The sequence below is a fragment of the Astatotilapia calliptera genome, chromosome 20 (genome assembly GCF_964374335.1).
Source record: "Astatotilapia calliptera chromosome 20, fAstCal68.1, whole genome shotgun sequence".
NCBI classification, from domain to species: Eukaryota; Metazoa; Chordata; class Actinopteri; order Cichliformes; family Cichlidae; genus Astatotilapia; species Astatotilapia calliptera.
The window spans coordinates 29903678-29923695 of record NC_137441.1 but is presented as its reverse complement, the minus strand read 5'-3'; the positions used below and the strand labels follow the sequence as shown (position 1 = coordinate 29923695).

Here is a 20018-nt window from a genome sequence, read left to right as displayed (position 1 = left end):
TACAATATGCCTCAAGGTTCAACAACAGCACAACAGAAGTCACTCATGGTACAGCACTCTCTCTACAAAACAACAGCTGTCAGTGACGCTGCACCACGGCGTAAACACAACATTCAAGATAACAGTTTAAAGTAACGTAACCATAAACAATAAAACAAGAACATCTAAACAGCAGCACATGTCCCAAGGAATGATGGGAGACATTTCTGGATGTATTTTTACGATCTAAATATGCATATGTACAACAAAATATATTTAACAAACAAGTAAATTGTGTTTTATTACATTTACAGTGATGTTATGTTATTTTACATTTGACCTGTCAGATCACAGTCTACTTATGTAAATGTAGTGATATTCTAGGAAAACAGTACACATCATTTTCACTTGCATCAAGATATAGACTGATTACACAGTCTATATCAGTATAGATATGCAGCATGATGTTTTCCCCATTGGGGTTGGACATGTTTTCAAAGTGTCCCCTAAATGTTTTTGAGCAGTTTTCTTTCTTGAAGTTTTCATTCTTGAACTTCTTGTTCTGACTCATTTGTGATGTACACCTCAACTTTTCCACTATGTCAAAATGAAAAACATTTTCATAATTACCTTTATTAAAAACAAGTATGGCTGCATGTCCAGGCAGCTAACTCAAGTTGGGAAGCGTGATGAGCAATGCTTCTGTCAGTGAAGCATTCATTTTACAAGTCAACAGGATGTTGCAGAGGTCATCTATTGGCAGCTAAATGAATACTATCTGTAAGACCCAGAATGTGTGGTTCTTGATCTTGCTGAAGATCACTTTTTCCACTTCATGGTTTCAGCTTTAATTATCTCCTGACTGCTCTCCACAGGTGCTGATTTCTGAAGGTTTGGGGAAATACGCCAGGGACCCTAAATTTGTGTCAGCAACTAAACATGAGATTGCAGACGCCTGCGAGATGACCATTGATGAAATGGAGAGTGCCGCCAGTAACCTGCTGAATGGGACCATGGGTAATGGCAACACAGGGAGGAAAGAGAGCGTTGGCTCGGATTCGCATGCCAGTGCAAATATTAGGGACCACAGCATCCGTGACTACAGCGATGAGGAACCATATGTGGCTGTGAAATGTGAGGAGGACCTAACAGATGAGATGATATGCATCACCTCACTATAACAGCAGCTCACACTGGGATATATTTAGGATTTTTTCAATTGAATTTTTACTACTGCTCTACGGTGAGGGGACACCTCTATTCAAGTGCATCATGCAATAATGAAAATGTGTAAAACACAGATGGATAAGAGAGCAAAGTGCCTTGTTTTCTCTTAAGAAATGATGAAGAAATGGTTGGGTTTCTGGAAAATTTAGCAAACCAGAGGGAATCAAATCTGTCTGCCAACCAGTCTGCCATCTAGTGAGAATTCAAACCTCTAAATTGGGTTTTTCTTTATTGTTACACTGGTTTCTTACAGCAGGAAAAACTCAAATGTAGGTTTTCTAACACAGATTTTAGGAATCAGCTTCAGTTCAAGGTGATAATGGGTCGGCCCAGCTGCATTGTTCTAAAATAAATCTAAACTGTTTACTCGATATATAAAGAGCCAAAAAAACAAAAAGTGTTCCACCGTTTCAATCATTTTTAGATTGCAGTGCATGATTTTGTTTTTCCCAAAGAAGCTGATTTTGTTAAAACAATTTTAGAAAAATATCCAAAGCATTCAACTAACTTACGTTCCAGTTTAGATGTCTGAAAAAAAAAAAACCACCAGCGCCAGGTCAGCGTATGGTTGTCCAGTCATTCCAAGCTTCCCTGTATTTCGTTGCCAGATCCATGTATATAAATAATGTGTGATTTTAAACCTTTTATTGGTCATGTTAGCAAACACTGGTTGTTCGCATTACATTATTACCTTCGTGACTCGATTTAGAGTAAAAAAAACTAAAACAAAAAACTTGACAGAAACAGTTTTTTTCTTAGTAGTCTTGATCACTTAAACTTCTCTGGGTTCACAGTTCAGGATTTCAGGGCTAAGCTTGGCTATGTCTCTGTTTTTGACTTGAAAAGGAAATCACATATCAGTAAGAAAAATAACATGTCTTTGTCCTCAGGCATATCCTCCTCCTTCATGTAATCGCGGACACATTCTCTTAAGTCCTCCCTTTAAACTAACAGCAGTGCTACATTCAAGGAGTTTGATCAAGCTACACACCCTAAAAATAAAGGAATATTAGGATGCTGTGTGTCACTCGCTGCTGTGTGTCACTCACTGCCCTTGATGATCCTTAACTTTGAAGACTGAGTTTTCTTTGTTAAGCCCTTTACTCAGATATGCAATGATGGACTACTATGAATCACTATTCCCCCTGAATCACTCTGAGATCAGCAACAGTAGATAATCTCTGAGGTTTCTGTGTGATGTGGCTCAATAGTGAATGAGACCCAGACTACTCATGTTTTAAAAATAATTACTCGCTGACAGGATGAAGTTATCTTTGGCAGTTCTTGAAGGTGAAACAAAAATAAAAGCAAAGACCACCAGAGTTTCTTTGTGCCACAGATGACACATCAAGTAAACCATTTATTTCCTCCACTGCTGCAAAACTCTTTGTTGTTTTTGCAATGGAATGAATAAGACCATACAGGTCTCTACATAATGGGCGACTATTTACTGGATTGCCTGACAATATACTATGTCAGTATATTTGCTATTGTAATGAAATGACTGCTGTTGCCTTTTATCTGTTGGAGTTGTTTTTGTCAAGACAAAGAGCACAACTTGGGGGAAATCGTAGTAAAGCGTTTCTGCACCACTAATGGGTGTTTGTCTCCCACTGCCAACTATAAAGCCTTCAGATTAATTTAAACAAAAAACAACATACCAAGTGATGGATAGGCAATCTTTCTTTTTTTCTTACTCTAAATACTGCTGTAAGGGCAATTTGTTCTGTACAATCAAAGGGCTCCTATAAAACCAAAACAAGGGAATGCTTGGTTACATTGTAACCCTGGTTCTCTGAGTGTAGAGACTCTCTCTCCACTCAACTACATATTTCATTTATGAGTTGGAGAGATAGTCTGGACAGAATAGAGAACACTCGTCCATACTCAGATGCGTCAAATGTTTTTTGTTACCAAAATTACTGAGGTTTATTTATTTATCTATTGTGACTAAAAGTTGACTAAAGGGTCTAAATCCGGTGCCGGTGTTTGCTATTGGACATTCTGATGATGTAGATATACAGATGTACAGATGTATAAGCAGGATACAAGCTGCTATCTGGACTATCGTTCAGATGGACTGCAAATGCACTCTTTCCTCTTCACTCTAGAAGAGCCTCATACAGGTTTAAGTGGCCAATACAGCTGATAAATGAGACATATGCATTTTTTTAACTGCAAGTAAATTGTTTTTAATGTAGACTTTGAAAAAAATCTTATTACCTCTGTAACTCTCCGGGCCTGTTGGTTAACATGTCAGGGAAACTCTGGTAACGCTGCATTTGCACAAAAGTAGTAATCGGAAACATTTATGTGTGATTTTTTTTTCTTTATTGGCAGCGATCGTCATTGGTTGTCCAAAAGTCCATAGTAATGAATGATGAACCACCAAATCTTTAGTAAAAAACAGTGTTTGTACCCAACATTACAAAGATTAAAGAGAAGTACCAGATTCAACACTGGTCTGATTTCCAAGAAGCCATAAAAAGTCTGAGGTAAACATGCTGGCTTCTATGTGAGACTTTTGTTTTTTATTGAAAACCACCCAACTCCACTCCCCAAGGCATTCAGCTATGCTTTGAATCACTTACGACAGCTTCTTGACCGGAAGCCACCTGCTTAGGAATATAATCTGTCAAAAGTGCACGACTCCAGACAGTTCAGATTTACCCTGTGGCTCACATGCGAGAAACTTGAAACAACAACAGTCACGTGGAGATTATTACTAGTGCAACTACCCAAATGATTTATCATATGAGATAAAATGACAAGGACTGCAAAGCTTTGTTGTGCAACGCAGCTTTACTTTTTTGTACTGTTCCACTGCTTTACAGATGTCTATAAAGTGACAATGATGTATAAAATCTGTACAGCATTTGTAAAAAGTACGCGATTAACTTGAAGATCTCTGCTTTCTATCCAGTTGTATGAAAATTTTAAAAAAGCAAACAAGAATAGCTCTATCTCTACTTTGTAGCATGAGTACTAGTACCTTATAAGTTTTGTACCAATAAAAAGAGAAGCCCTTTTTTGCATACTTGAAGTTTTGCCTGGAATGACAATGAACCTGCTGATTTTTTGTAACGAACACTGAATAAAGGCACAAGAACAAGGTCAGGAGGCTTTGTTTAGTGTCAGCACAGAAAAACAACAGAAAGCCTTTGACGGTGTTCACAGTAAGTTTCCCTTCATAATGACAGATGATTTAAACATTCACATCATGTTAGACAATACTGCATTATAATGTAAACCATAAATTCTTTATGATATAGTGCAAAGCTTAATAAGACATACTTATAATTTATGTTAGTGCTTTCATTATAGCTGCTAATACACACTGATTATTCGCTCAAAGTCTAAAATCTCAGCACCGGTGTGTGTCAGTTCAAACTGGACCAAACTCAAACACACTGTAGCCATGTGCAACATATACATGAATTAATACAAATCAAATGTAATCGTGATCTCATAGGCAACAATGATATTACAGTTACATTAAAAACATAGTTTTAAAAAATTCACAACACAATCAGAAAAAAGCTTCTTATAAAAGTGACACTGAAGATTTTTAGTTTCAAAGTTCTTAGTGTGCATTAACATAGTGTTAAAACATGACAGCGGTGCAAAAGCTGTGAGTTATGTAGCCCAAGGACGCACATTTGGCACATAGCATGAATCAAACAAATCAACTGAGGTGAGTTTTACAGATGCATTGACAGCATTTAGGAGGTCTGTTCCTTTAACTGTCTGTTAAATCTAGAGACGCGTGCATTGGTAGTGTAATCGCTACAAGTCTGATTATAATAATTTCTTTTCCAAGCTTGAATCAGGGTTTGGTCCAGTTTATATTACCACTTCACTTAAGTCTTTTTGGTAAACAATGTATGATCCTTCCCCACAGTTGTCACTAAACAAGTCTGTTTAGTGACAAGTCTGTTTAGATGTACAAAAAAAAAAAAAAGTTTGTTTCTTCCATCCTGCCTATTCAATGCTCTGTTGTCACGCAAACAGAGTAACAAAACCAAATGTTTTCTGCAGATGCTGATGGTAAAGCTGTAGCTATAGAAACTGCTATAAAAACTGGCTAAATTGTGGGAAACCTAAAGTGAAAGCGAATCACTTTATTGCCTTCATGTTAATGTGAAATGAGTGCGGGGGGACTAAAAAAACAAAACAAAGATTTTATCTGTTGAACCTGCAAGTTTTCAGGAAGGAAGAGGATTGTCACAGCGAAAGGCTGCCAACCTTTTTTTCTGGTCTGAGCAGACAGGAGCGAGCTGCTGAGGCCAGTTATTCTACAGTCTACAGTTTGCTCCAGCTGCTGACTGCAGCTCTCAACCACATTAGATGACGGCTGATAAGACAATTGTTTTCTGAAAAGCAGTGCCGTGGAAACAGATTTTCATCAGAAGCTCATATCCTTGAAATATTCAAGTTTCTTTAGTTTTTTAAAGCTGTTTTGCAATTTTTTAATGTGATGCTGGACACTAGTTTGTAATCTTGGGTAATTACTTCATGTTTAAGACATACATTTCACAGCATTTTTACTGAAATTCATGATGAGGCAGGCTGGTAAATTGTTTGCTAAGCGAGAAGCCACATATTAGACACATTTCCTGTCATAACCACAGTGATTTTGCTGTACTGTTCCACCCCAATGGCAGCGTGAGACAGATGTGAAGTGTTTATGGTCCTAAATATGTGTGTTAGGCCAGGAATGTTCCCATGGTAATAATTCACAATATCAGCTCAGAGTTAAATTGATAAGCTCCTAATCGAACATACAGCTTGTGATTTACTGCTATTTTTGCCTAATAACTGACTCTATTGAGGGATTTTTCTAACTCACAGATAAGCTGTACACCTCTCTCTTTATCTCTGTGTGTCAAGTGTTGGAGGCTGGTACACAGGAACCCCCGATTCAACGAGTGCAGGGTGACCTCTGATAATATCAGCAGTCTTCTCTGCCATCATGATGGTTGGAGCATTCAGGTTTCCACTGACAATGCTGGGCATGATCGAGGCGTCGATCACACGAAGCTTCTCCAGGCCCAGAACGCGTGCGTTTGAGTCAACCACCGCCATCGGGTCAGAGGGCGAGCCCATCTTGCATGTGCAGGATGGATGGTAGGCAGTGTCTGCCTTTTGGCGGACAAAAGCATCAATGTCTGCGTCGGATTGGACCTGAGGACCAGGCAGGGCTTCAGGACCACGAAAGGGGTCAAAGGCCTTCTGGGCGAAAATCTCTCTGGAGAGTTTGACACACTGCCTGAACTCCCACACGTCAATATCTGAGAGGAGGAGAGGGAATCAAAACCAGGAAAAGCTTATATAAGAACGTGCCAGAGCAACTTTGTTGTAACTCAAAAGTCTGCAAGCTGCTGAGGTAAAATTTGATGCAGAGGGACTTCAATACTGCAACAATAACTACAAACATGTCAAAATACTGTCATTGTTCAAAAATAGATTTTATAGATTTTTTTTAAGGGGGAAATTTAAAGGAAATATCAAATACATCCAGACCTGTGGTGAGATAGTTTGGCTGAATGATTGGGTGGTCCAGGGGGTTGGTGCTCTTCAGCTTCAGCCAGCCTGTACTGGTGCTCCTCATTGGTCCAACATGAACCTACAACAACAGCATGAGTAAAACTGTCACTGCTAACCGAGCTAACTAAAACAGCACAGCTGAATTTCATTAATCCTAGTTTGTAAACCCAAGCTTTTTACATGATAAAGGCTTTTTAGCTTTTTAAGTTATTTTGTCCAAGAGAAAACCTCAAAACACTAAATTCTAGGGATATTCCTTATTTCTTACTCGAATAACTGTGGAAAAAATGTAGACTAACCAACTAGTCTAAAACTATGGAACACTCAAATATTAAGTTTAAATTGACAAACGTTTGGTGGAAAATGTCAAAAACAAATAAGAGAGGCGTCTAAATCATTTATGACATTCTTAAATAGCGAATCAAGCTGTGTGGCACCTCGCATTGTGCATTATCAACACTACACGTTACACTCCAGACAGTGAAGGAGAAAAACACCTAAACTAAACCGATGTTATATATGATATGAAAACATGTAACTATAACAGATGTTTATGTATAACTAAAATACGACAAGTTAACATCTGGAAAATGAATAAATTGTGACTGTAAAGTTTGGCACGTTGCTCTTTGAAAATTCATGACACCTACTAAAGTAAAAGTTCTAAAAATTTAAAATAATAAAAACAATAAATCATCCGCCCATTTTCTTCTGCTTATCTGAAGTCGGGTGAGCGGGACAGCAGCAGGGAAGCCCAAACCTCCCTCTCGCCACCTCCTCCTCCGGGGGAAACATCAAGTCTTTCCCAGGCCAGCCTATAAACGTAATATCTCCAGGATGCCCTGGAGTGCACCAGGGCCTTCTCCCGGAAGGACATGCATGGTTGGAACACCTTACCCAGGAGGTGACGGCCTTGGCCATCTATTTTCGATATGGAGGAGTCGTGGCTCTACTCTGAACCACTCTCAATTGACTGAACTGCTCACCCTGTCACTAAGGCAGAACTCATCTTTCAGAGAAAGCTCATCAGTGTTAACAAAAATATGAAGCGTAGATTAACAGATTTATGGCATTTCTCAATGACGAAGCGCCATCTCGTGCCAGATGGCTACATAACATTTAGTACACAATAATTTACCGGCATTGGGCATGAATTAAAATTTGAACAGAGTGAACAACTTAAGTCTGGTACCGACTAGTAACTAGTACTAGTAGTAGTAGACTTGTAGCTGTGCACATCCCTAGTAAAAACACCATCATAAGTGCTCATTTTTGATGTGGAAAAACTGAGGCCACTGTCATCTTTCAAATGAGGAAAAAAACTGATGCAACTTGAGATGTGGGCCTTTTCTAGGGAGCAGGTTTAGCTAACACATCTGAGTTCATAAACCCTGAGATGAGCTGAAATTCCAATTCTAATTTACAGATGTATGACACTATTAATTAAAGTAAAAAGAAATAAACGGCTGCGCCTTTTGCACCGTTTAAGTAGAAGACAAAGAAAAAGAAAGAGCGAGTGATTTCGTTTCAGGTGCACTTCTCTGGAAAAGAGGCTATAAATAAGGGTGAAAGGTTCCCCGCATAGAATTTCCTGGAAAACTCATGGGGCTGTTTTTTTTTTTCCATGGAACATATGCACGCCTGTAAATACTCCTCTGCAAGACTGGGCATATTCTATGTGCTGCAATTCATGCTTTGGGCTGTTTACTTGACTTCTTGTTTCTACACATGTTTATAGAAGGCTTCAAAAAACATAAGCATGCCCACTGCACCAGCATTAAGAAGTCACGGTTTTGCAAAAACAAGCTTTACTCACCTGGTAAGCCTCTATTTTGGGGGTGACTCGTCCGTGGTCAATGACTTGTGAGGGCAGAAAGTGAAATTGGATGTCGGGGTGTGCTACTTTGGGACGACTACGAATAAATCCCCCGCTTTCCATGTGGGCTGTTGCTCCATAACCTTGTGGGAGATTGATGTGGTTAGTGAAATGATTGTACTCTTTATTAGACAGGCATGTCTATTTACAAGAAATGCCCCTGGGGTGATGTGATTGATGAGCTTTTTTTCTGGTAGTGAAAGTTCTTTCGACTATCTTAGCTGACTTTCTCCAACAACCAGGAACCAGACTGTAAATGTAATTTACCAGGATCACCAATAAAACACCTCATGTCACATTTCCTATGCGTCACCATTGTTAAAACTGTGAGAGATTCTTCTATATACTGTGTCAATGCCAGCTGTAGTTTAGAAAGAGGCAGTGCTGCAGGCTGATACATTCCTTACACGCTGTGTACCCAGTGAAAATAGTTTAATATTTAACATCTGCACAATAATTGTGTATAATCATTAATATAGCTGAAACCTGAATGAAAGTTAAAGGGTTTATATTAACTCTCTGGTTTCTTTTCAATTATATTTTCTGATGAACAAGCATTTTAGATGAGTGAAATGGCAGTTTGGAGACATCTTCATCTAAAAGTGATGCAAGGACAGAAACTCTCGCTAATTCTATAAAACATTTGGGAGATTGTCCCGTTATAAATGTGCAGGTGACTCGGTTACCAGTAAACATGGTGAGCCACTCGAGGCCTATCTTGACCATGTGGAAAGGTTTCTGGGCTTTGTACAGGGTGATGGGCTGAGTACACTGCTGCTGGACATACAGCTCCAAGTGATCCTGCAGGTTATTACCGACACCTGAGAGAGGAGGAAGGCAAAGTGGTCTGACAGTAAGCACCGAAGAGATGATCGTCTGAAGTCACACAAGCATCAGTTGGAAAACTTTCTAATTTTTGTAGTTCTTTAAGTTAGAAGTAGGCTACAAGGACGTTCTTCACATACGCAACACACCTGGTAAGTGTTGAATCACAGGGATGCTGAGCTGTTTCAAGTCATCTGCATTTCCAATCCCAGATAGCATGAGAAGCTGAGGGGAATTGATGGCTCCTCCGCTGACTATCACTTCTTTTTCTGCAAACACCTGAACAGACAATAGAAAAATCGCTGTAAAGGGCCAAATTCAGGATATAAAACATAATTCAGTGTTTCAATTAATTTCATTTTATGATCCATTAGTTAATCTTCTAACATCTATCCTCCTTGCCTTTTTCTTTTGTCCATTTTGAATGTATTCCACCCCCACAGCACGGTTGCCATCAAACAGGATTTTAGTGGTCAGACATCGCACCTCCGCCTTCAGATTGGGTCGACCCAGGGCTGGTCTCAGGTAAGCACTGGCAGTGCTCCACCTCTTCCCTTGATAGATTTAGACAGTGAAAGTATGTAAAGATTAGATCAAGAATTAAACAGTACTGAAACGTATTTGACCAGTAACATGGTTTCTCTTCTGCGGCCTCAGGAATTATTCCATATGACGTACGACAGTAAATACTTTCTTAATGGGCCTAAGTTTCAGATTTTTTTAGAGTTGGTTAAGTAGTTCTATGAACACACAGTGACATGTGCTCAGAGGTTGAAAAACACATTGTGGTCAACGACAAACACACATTTTTCATCCAAGAAATTAAGCCCTTCCTTTTTTAAAGGCCACACATCTGAAAGCATATTGATTTGCTCTCCTGACATTTAGACTGTAGTATTGATATTTTAACCTTTGGAGCTAAATCAGACTGAGATCAGACGTCTAATTCTGCCACTCGAAAACATTTCACCAGAAAAGGTTTGTGGCACTTTACCTGTAACTAACCCTATTAATTATCTATCAATTCTGTAGCATTTAGCATTTAGAACCTTTATAAATGGTCATGTCCATCCAGCCCACGCCTTCCTGTTGGTATCCATTCATGTCATCAGTGAATGGATATCCTGCCTGTCGCCCCGCCTCAATAAAAGCCTTATGAAGGGGATGGTTGGTTTTCCCTCTGGACACCTGAAGAGGTCCGCTGCCGCCTCGGTATCTACAATATACAGCAAAAACATAAAGATAACATTAAAAAAAGAGAGACAGAGAGAGCTGTTTCAATTGTTTTCATAGGAAGTAATGTAGTGTAGGCATGCAAACAATATTAATAATTCTCTTTTCTTTACTGTTGGATATGCAATCCAATAACTGAGAAGGTTTTCCATAATTGCTACACTTAAATTTAAGTGTTCTTCTATGTTTCTGTACCATATTATCAAACACAGTGATTATACTACTTCCTTTACAGGTCATTTCAACATTTCAGTTTTATTCTAACAGCCATCGTCATCATTCAGATCTAGACAACAAAGGTTCTCAGTTAAGCATGCCAAAGTCCTTCCTCCACAAAGTCATCCTGTAAATACTTGGGTAAAGTCTTTGTAGTCTCCCGGTGTTTGTTTTTGGTACATTTCCTGTGGTTTTCACCTTGTCACTGTGGTTGTACTGAACAGTTTCCAACGAATTTCTTCTCATAAGCAGTCTCATCAATCTCATTCAGAGTTCGCTGACATTTATTTCATTGTTTGCTATTTATGAAATGACACGTTATATTGTATCAAATATATCCCACAGTGCCTCAAATTTCTGTTTGCACATAATAGTTTTAAACTGTAAAGTGCTTTTGAGCTGTGACCTTTTTTGACTGATGTATTTCCTGGTTTCTCACATTCTTAGAAATTAGAGACAGCCAGTCTAGATATGCGTGATGCTCGGTGTAGGTGCGTTCTGCAAAAGAATTCAATGCAGTGCTGTGCATTTATGCACAAGGAAAAAACTGTCTTGTTACATATTTGAGATTTTAAAGCCTAGGTGAGCGGGACAGAGAAAACAGCACTGCCACGCAAGTGAAAAATGCTGTGATCATACATAAAAAGATACTGGAAAAGCAGTGGTAAAAATGCCCAGTATATATTTGTATTAGTTACCTGTTTTCTCCCAGCTCATGACACTGAGCTTTCCTAAAATAAGGCAGACAATGCTCATAATCCCAGCCATCTGCGCCCTCTCTTTGCCAGCGGTTATAATCTTCAGCGTGCCCGCGGATGTACACCATTGCATTGAGTGAAGAGGACCCTCCCCAGACGCGGCCCCTCGGCCAGTACATTACCCGATTGTCCATGTTGGCTTGAGGTAAAGTGTGGTAGAACCAGTTATACCTGAGCAAAAATGAAATGAGATAGCAACAAGTCAGACTATTATAAGTTAATAACAGTTTATACAATGTTATTATTACTGGTATCAGAATGCTGGGCTATTAATGTTAGGCCAATACTGTACTGTTTTTGCACGTGTAAAAGCGATGTAATATTGTAATGCCATTTCATTGTTCACATTTAAACAACTGAGATGTAGGTTAAAGGTCAAAGGTCTGCTTGCTACACACTGAGCTAATTTAGAAACCCTTTAGCGTGTAATATTAAATGTCATACAGTAAGGCAAATGTCTGTTTTTATAAATCTGAACAAAAACATTTAATGACTCGAATAACAAAACAGATCAATCAAAGTACTTGTCATCGCAGAGGTTGTAGATCAGGGCAGCTGGCATGTGGATTTTCCATGAGAGTCGCAAGCTGCCTAACCACCTGTCCTTAGGGCCAGCCTCGAGCAGCAGCGCAGACTCCTGGGCGTCTTCTGTGAGGCGGTTAGCGAGGACGCAACCAGCGGACCCCGCTCCAATAATGACATAACTGTAAGATGGTGTTTTCTGATCGGCTGTAGGTGACGATGCAGAGCTCCACTGAGAAGATGAGACAGTGAAGCATCTGTAATGGCTGGAGAAGGATGAGCTGGGGGAAGAGGGGGGACCCATCTTTCTGGTCTTGGGGACAAAGCGGCATTCGGGCACACTGGTAAAGAAGCACCTGCAGTCCCTTATAAATCTTCCCTGTCTCCAAGTCACAGCCCTTTGGGCTCCAGTTAGGCTCCGTGTGGTCAAACACAACATCCTGTTTTCCTTATTCAAACACATATTTGAAAACAAATCAGAAGGGGGTGAGCTTGGAAATGTCTAAAACTGAAACTCTGATGAAAAGAATGAAATTTGTAGTATGTGTCTGCATTTCTGCACAACTCTCTTAAATATTGTGATTCTATATAAGAGAGAGGCTGTAAGGTGATATAGCAATGAGCATGATGTCCACATCACATCACTTCATTCTGTCAGCAAGGAAGACTCGATGTCCACTACAAGGGACTGAAGATAAAAATAAATAAATAACTATTCTGTTATTCAGCAGGTAACATGTTTCTTTCATCCACAGCACAAGTTAACTAAAGGCCGAAGGATAAAATATCTGTCTCTCTCTATTGGCCTTGAAAAGACTAAATACTTATTCATCTAATATGACTTATGCCACTCCTTTTCTTTGAAATGCCCAACTGATAGTTGTGAAACTGACAGCAGTTAAATTAATAACTAGGGACAACTAGACACTCAGTACATAGGTTAACTTGACTTGCATCAAGTGCAGCATGTTAAAAGTTAAACTCTAATTCTCTGTCACATCAGAAGTCCTGTGTTTCTACAGCAGTAAGGCCTTCTGCTGCCTGACTTTGTTATTCAGTCTGATAAAAGTCATAAAAAAACGAATTTTGTTCACAGGAAAAGCACAACTGTTGTTTGTGGCTGAGCGCACATGAATTTAGTTCAACAGACCTGGAATTGCACCGTGTGTTTCTGGTGAATGTGTGGTCTGAGGACTGTTCCGTGTTGTTTCTCGAGAAAACAATGTGCAGTTTTCCCAATCGGACCGAGGCAGAGAGTGATATCTAGGTCACGGCAGTCATATCAGTAAACCAAGAGTCACAAATGTCAGCAAGTATTGACTAACAAAGTAACCGCTGTCTAGCAGTCTCTACGCCTTTGCTAATGTCCAAACTCTACTTTTAAGTCATTCTGATTGAAACTTTGAGATGAAAACTCAGTTTCGCAACCGCTAACTTACCAGCATCTAAGTCCATACATCTAGTTACATTAGTTGATACATTTCTGCTTTAATATAATTCATTTTTTTAAAAAAATAGCGTCGAAATGTTACATTTAAATGATTTAGAGACCTGGCGATGGTCGTAGCGGGGCTGCTTATAATCTCTATGGTTGTTTAGGTCTACCGCTAACGAGTGGTCAGAGCTCACAGTCGTCGTCTGGACCTTAAACAGCACACAAGGACACGGAAAATACTCAGTATAACTTCACACATGCGACACTTAATTGGACCTGATCCGGTGCTGGAATAGTTTAATGAGAAAAGAGGACGTGAAGCAGCAGACCTACCTCTCAACAGGCAACAAGTAAAACGGTCAGCGCGGTGGGCGGGGCTTATCGTATTGAAATAACGGAATTCAGAGCGTCAGCACTACAGTGCTCCTGTAGGTAGTTAAACAGTTACTCGGCTTTATGATCGTTTATTTCTGTAACTTTTACTGGTGTTTTATTATGTGGGGAGTCACGCTGTTTTTTCTGTTTTGTGTCGCCGCCCAGGTGACATCACATAACATTGTAAGTGACCTACATTTTTTTAAGTAATCCTTTATTATTTAGTATTTATTTATTTTAATTCAAACTTCAAAGGGATCTTACATTTATTTGTGCTGTTGCTTTTCAGGAGGTGAAATGTGAAGAATATCATGGTAAGCCTATTTCATGTTTATTAGCGCTAGATGGAAACTATAATCTGCCAATATGTTATGTTTAAACTATTTCAGGTCGACTATGAGCACCTTTGTGTTCCAAAGTAATCTGGTTCTTGCCAGGTTCTAAAATGTGTTAAATACTCCCTCAGATGAACAGCAACGCGTAGAATATAAAGATCTTTGTCAAGATATAGAGTACAGTGAAATTCGGTTTGGCTGTCTCTTAAGATTAAAAACAATATATAAATAGAATTAATAAAAAATAAGTAAGTAAAGATACAAAATAGCCTGGCTGCACCAGCAGAGGCGAAAAACAACAGCACTGTACATCATTTTACAATTAAAATGCCCTCAGCCCAGACTGTGTTTGTATCTGAGTATTTCTGTGCCATGTTTACAGTCAAGTGTGTAGAGAGGTGGAAGCCACTGCTCCAGGACATAAACTCTTCCCGAGTCTGTTACTTCTTGTTTTTATTCTTCTGAACCGTTTGACAGATGGCAGCTGTGCAAACCCAGAATATTCTGGATGTGTACTCTTGTAGAAGTTCAGTAGCTTGAGATATTACACAGTGTCATTATTTAGTTAACAAAAACTACGGTAAGATGCAGATGGAGTGTGTGAAAGCACACCTTAAGACTTAATTACTTTGGCACTCGTAGACTGCAGACTATGACTTCATCAATCTCTCACGCTGTGGAGGATCATTGTTGAGAAATTTTGTTATGCTCTTTGTGAAGGCATTGCTTCATTTCATTGAGGTTTGTGGGGCTTGATGAAACTTCCACTCCTAAAAGATGTTAACTGTCTTTCCACGTGTGAATAATATTCCTCACTCTAGATTGATTATATGTTAACAGCCTTATATCTCATCCCAGACTGATGGTCATCAGAATGTCCTTTGTCTCCTTGGAGGTGTATTAGCCTTCAGATTTGTAACAAATTTCTCTGAGTATTGCATGGTTTGACTGTTTGATGAATCTGCTGGGGTATTTATTAACTGCAAGTTGGGGCATGTAGAATCTGAAATGTAGCTCCAGGGCTGTTTGCGGTTTCTGTGAACATTGCAGATTGCAACTTTTGTATTAACACACACCTGTAATTCCCAGACCAGCAAACTCACAAAACTTTGTGATCATTAGCAAATCGGGTGGATTTGATTAGCAGAAACTGGCTGCTGCTTTTCACTTTTAATCCCTTTGGAAGCAGTAAGGGTGTTTTTCACACACTGCTTTTGCTTTTTGATATGTTTTTGTTAAATAAGTATGTCATGTGTTGTTCATGTGAGGTTGTATTATTTTAAGATCTATTAACAGCCAGCAGATTATTTTTAATATTTGCTGATATGTTAATACGTTATAATTTAAAGAGGGTGAACTTTCTTTTTTCCAATTGACTCTAAAGCTACTAGTGGTCATATTTTTACTACTTTTCTACACTTTAAAAAAAAAAAAAATTCATCACTGACAGACACATGAAAGGAAAATCACAATAACAAATGCATATGAAGTAAGAATTTAAGATAAAAAAAATGCATTACATATTTTGTGAGTTATCAAATATGGGAATAGCCATGCTTATTTGAGATCTTCAGATTTCATTATACTCTGTTTGTTTTTATCTTTTTTGCAACAAAAACTGTTACAGAAGCTGCAAAATATATTTCAGCTGCCAAATCAACACTGACCATCTCTTTAAATATCCGAAAACACAATCCGTCTGCGGGGACAGTGAGCACCGCTGTTGTTTCTCATTTCAGGTTTTCCCCCAGGACACGAGACCTTGGTTCCATCTCTAGTGGCAGGCTTGAAATTGAAGATGGTGCCAGTAGGCGAAAGAGTCATGCTCAACATAAGCTGGGCGATCAGCATTGATGGTTGGAGACCACATTTTGTGTGTTTTTTATATAGCACTTGGGACTGCTGATGTTATGACAGATTTAATGTTGCCATTTACTAAACAATCATACATCTGCAGAGTAGACAGTAGGTCTTTGTTGCACATGTTTTATTTGCTGATGGTGGTGAAACATTAAGGACATTGAGATGATATCCAGCAAAAGATGTTGAAGATTTTTCCTTTTCTTTCATGCATTTTATACAGTGTGTATTTAGTGTGTCAGGATCCTTGGCATGGACACTCACTGGTTAATATCTAAAGGCAGACTAATTTATTTCAGTCTGTTATTTTCTCTCTGCAGCTAGTACTAAATATTTGACAGCCACTCGCATCAGAACTGAAAGACAAGACTACCATTGTAATTACAACCCATCTTTGGCCAGTGCAAGCTTGGATCAATTAGAAAAGGTATCAGTCTTAACCTTAGTAGTACTGATCATATCTTTTGGTCCTATTTCCTACATAGGGAAAAAGGTCTGTGATGCTGTTAATTGTTTTTTCCCCTTTTTTCTTTTTGTTCTGAAACCTAGATATGGTTTCATTATGCTGTAAATCCCACCTATGGCTACAATGAAATACAAGTTGCAAATCTCCCTTTCCCTCCACCGGTGGATGGCAATTTAGTTTATGTGACGGAATGTATTTATATTCCTAAAACACCAAAAAGTAAGTGGTTTTTTTTTTTTCTTTTTTTCAAAATAAATTTTTGTAAAACCTATTACAGCCAAAACTTTTGACGGGCACAATATACTTAGGAGATATAAATGGTAAAACTATTAACATTTTCTCTGTTTTATAGCAACGGTTACACCAACTTCTCCTTATGTAACTACAGGTGAGCAATACTGTTCAGTATAGTTCAGCTAATAATTTCAGTGAGTCTGCAAAGATAAGTACATATAGAAAATCCCAGTCTCCCAGTACTGCAAGGGAATATATCAAACCACATGCATGAAGTGCACTGTATGATTTTAAATACTTACTACACCAATTTACAATGCATGTGATGACTAATCTATCTTTTCTAATTATTTACTCCAGTTAAGGTCACTACTGGGCTAACTACTCCAGGTACGAGTCACAATTTCCTAAAGCACCTGTACTGAATCAATAAAATCTGAATAAATGTGTTTCCTCTGTATATGCCCGCTTTTGCAGCTCCGAGAGTAAGATTTGCCATCATCTTTACCGGAGGAGTGGTCATCCTCATTATCCTGAGTTCATTCTGCATAATGTGTAAATATAAACATTTTGGGGGTTTTTTTTGGAATATGCACCTGAATTATTAATGATGAATAGGAAAAATATATGCTCAACAAAACGCACGTTTACTTTGTGTGTGCACAACGTGATTTACTTGAATGCTGAATTGTATTTAGCAAAAAGGCTCCCTGCTACAGGATGACCTTACCTGCAAGCCTTTTGAGCTATGTTTGGAGTCACTTGGAAATAAATGCTTTAAACATCTTACCTTAAAATGCTTTCCAAAGCACAGAAACTCTGCTTCACCATCCTAGATTTAAAAGTTGTATTCAAGAAGTAGTCAAAGCTGGGGATTCCCCTTCTAGACACAGTATAAAGTTCAACACTGCTGGCTGGTGCTGAAGCTGACTAACTCTCCTTTCCATTGTTTTCTTATTACCCAGATAAAAATAGGACTGTTAAAGCTGGCCAATTACTGGACTACCAGAACATTCCTGTGGTGCCTCCTCATGTGCTTTTGGTGTACCCTGCTGTAAATTCAGCATTCCAGCGTGCTGTTGTTGCACTTGCAGAGTTCCTGCAGTTGCATGGCGGCTGCAAGGTTGCAATTGACATTTGGCAGCAAGAAAAGATTGCACAGAAGGGGCCGATGCGCTGGCTGGCTGAGGAAGCTAAGTCTGCAAACCAAGTCCTTATTGTCAGTCCACAGGTACAGTCTATATGAAATCATCATTCTTAGTCATTGTCATATTTATTGATATGTGTTCAATATCACACGATTACCTGGACTCTTGCATCTTTAAGTCAAGAAACAAAATAAGGATGTGATAGAACTTATAGGTGCAGTATGTCTAAATGTCTAAATATACTACTGTGTTGTATTAAAATCATTTCTCGCTCTCTTCAAAGCCCAGCCACTGTCCTCCTGACCCCAGCATGTCAGAATCCTCCATCCCAGCTGCAGCTCATGACCTTTACCCTCTGATTCTTAACATGGTGGCAAGCAACGCAAAGAACCCCAGTGAGCTGTCCAAGTTCTGGGTGGTGCAGCTGGGTGAGCAGAAGGACAAGAGTTCTTGTATGTTGCCCCTGGAACTGAGGGTCTGCAAAACTTTTTGTCTGATGAAGGATTTGAAAAAACTTTACAAGGGTCTTCACACTTGCGAGCAGATTGACAAGAAGATAATAAGTCTGATTTGTAAACGGGGTGTTTCCTACAGTGAGAACAGCACATTGACATTGAGGGAAAGTGTAGAAACACTAAGGGGGCATCAGGTTAACATTTCCAAAGAAGTCACCATTAAATTCTGTGATCACCACAATTTGAATATTAGTCATGATAATGTTTTGACTGCTTGATCAAGATGGGTCTGAACAGGTGCTGATGATTTTACTAATGATACTGTTTGCAGAATGTCTTCATGTGTTTGTTTGTGTAAATATGATGAAAGCATATATTTGGAACTGCACCTAAATGTTTAATACGCACAAAGAAAGAAAGAGAAAACAGATAATTCTCTATCAAAGAGTAAAGTAGGCCATCTGTGTCCACTGCACCACTGGCTTTCTACAGTGCAGTCCTGAGATCCAGGCACATTTAGTCCCCACTCTGGTCTCGCCTCAGGTGACCTCAGTAGGTCACATGTTAGGGTGGGCCAAGGTCTCATAGTGGTTTCACCTTTAAATCCCCAGTGATGGCGACCCAAACCTGGGACTCTCCACGTTTTGTTTTTAGAACTAACTAAGCCTCTTGGATGAGAAGTTAAACGTCTTCACAAACTCAAAGAAGTCAACTTGCCTTCTTTTTTCAAGCTCCTAAGAATATCCTAACCTGGATGTCCAGGAATGTATATATTTATATGTATCTCAATTAAAGAGAAGCACTAGTATGGACCATTATGCATGCTCCTGGATAAGCTGCCCATTCATCCATGGTCGCATGGAGGCTGGAGCTCACTAGATAAGCTCTATGTTTCCTTAATCTAGTGTGTTTTATTCAAATAAAAATTGAAAGCAGATGAGTGGCTGTGGACTGTTGTCTTCCGGTTAAAAGGATTCTGGGCTCAAACTCAAGCCTGTCAAACAAGGTTTTTTTTTTGTTATGAGCACATTGCATAGATGGTATCCTGAAAATTGTTTGCAGATGTGTGTTTTTGTCTCTCTACAAATTCTAGCCATGTGATATGCAGTTCTCCATATGTACATTAGTGGGAGATATGTACTTTACTAGGCAGTGGTCTATCTACTGGCCCTCCATCCAAAAACATAAGCAACAGCAGAATATACAACATTATGCAGATAAAGTGCATCCATAAGTGCACAGGCCAAGTCATTTGGTGGTTAAAATAGCCATTTCCCATATGGAAAAGATAAATATAAATCTTATAAAGTTTGTATCTGTCTTGTATGAAACTTGTATGAAAAGCATACAAGAGTGAAAACACATATAAGATCCCTTGAAAAATTATATAATGAAACTTGTATGTTTTGGATACTAAAAAAATATATGAAAGTAATGAGAAAGTGGCCACTTTCATGAGTAAATCATGTAAGCCTTATATGATTTATATATGATTTACTCATGAAAGTGGCCACTTTCACGAGTAAA

The 20018-nt window shown here is 38.9% G+C and overlaps 3 protein-coding genes across 17 annotated transcripts in view; 2 read left to right on the top strand and 1 right to left on the bottom strand.

Moving 5' to 3' along the window:
* cacna1db (calcium channel, voltage-dependent, L type, alpha 1D subunit, b) overlaps nucleotides 1–4249 on the top strand; it is an 88299-nt gene extending 84050 nt beyond the window's left edge. For 12 of the 13 annotated variants that reach the window (XM_026154064.2, XM_080294980.1, XM_026154068.2 and 9 more), the window contains one exon: nucleotides 855–4249. In XM_026154064.2, coding sequence (XP_026009849.1) covers nucleotides 855–1160 — 306 coding nt within the window. In that variant the 3' untranslated portion in view covers nucleotides 1161–4249. The remainder of the gene's footprint in view (nucleotides 1–854) is intronic. The other variant, XM_026154063.2, reaches the window with a different exon arrangement.
* Nucleotides 3990–14011, bottom strand: chdh (choline dehydrogenase). Of its 3 annotated transcripts, none has more exons than XM_026154070.2 (10): nucleotides 13952–14011; nucleotides 12186–12631; nucleotides 11602–11832; nucleotides 10504–10670; nucleotides 9857–10008; nucleotides 9604–9733; nucleotides 9316–9450; nucleotides 8570–8712; nucleotides 6730–6832; nucleotides 3990–6497 (listed from the first exon to the last, which is right to left on the bottom strand). In XM_026154070.2, exons 2-10 carry the CDS (start codon nucleotides 12620–12622, stop codon nucleotides 6079–6081), a joined length of 1917 nt encoding a protein of 638 aa, XP_026009855.2. In that variant the 5' UTR covers nucleotides 12623–12631; nucleotides 13952–14011; the 3' UTR covers nucleotides 3990–6078. The 3 variants fall into 3 exon arrangements, with proteins under 3 accessions (XP_026009855.2, XP_080151107.1, XP_080151108.1); XM_080294981.1 differs by lacking the exon at nucleotides 13952–14011 and adding an exon at nucleotides 13735–13891; XM_080294982.1 differs by lacking the exon at nucleotides 13952–14011 and adding an exon at nucleotides 13334–13649.
* Nucleotides 14012–14020: 9 nt separating this feature from the next.
* On the top strand, nucleotides 14021–19428 carry il17rb (interleukin 17 receptor B). Its single transcript, XM_080294983.1, is given in 11 exon segments — nucleotides 14021–14176; nucleotides 14283–14307; nucleotides 16068–16184; nucleotides 16509–16615; nucleotides 16738–16873; nucleotides 17007–17042; nucleotides 17249–17278; nucleotides 17366–17443; nucleotides 17854–18119; nucleotides 18320–18697; nucleotides 18699–19428. Coding segments are annotated over 11 exon segments (1314 nt in total). The 5' UTR covers nucleotides 14021–14074; the 3' UTR covers nucleotides 18738–19428.
* Nucleotides 19429–20018: the final 590 nt, after the last annotated feature.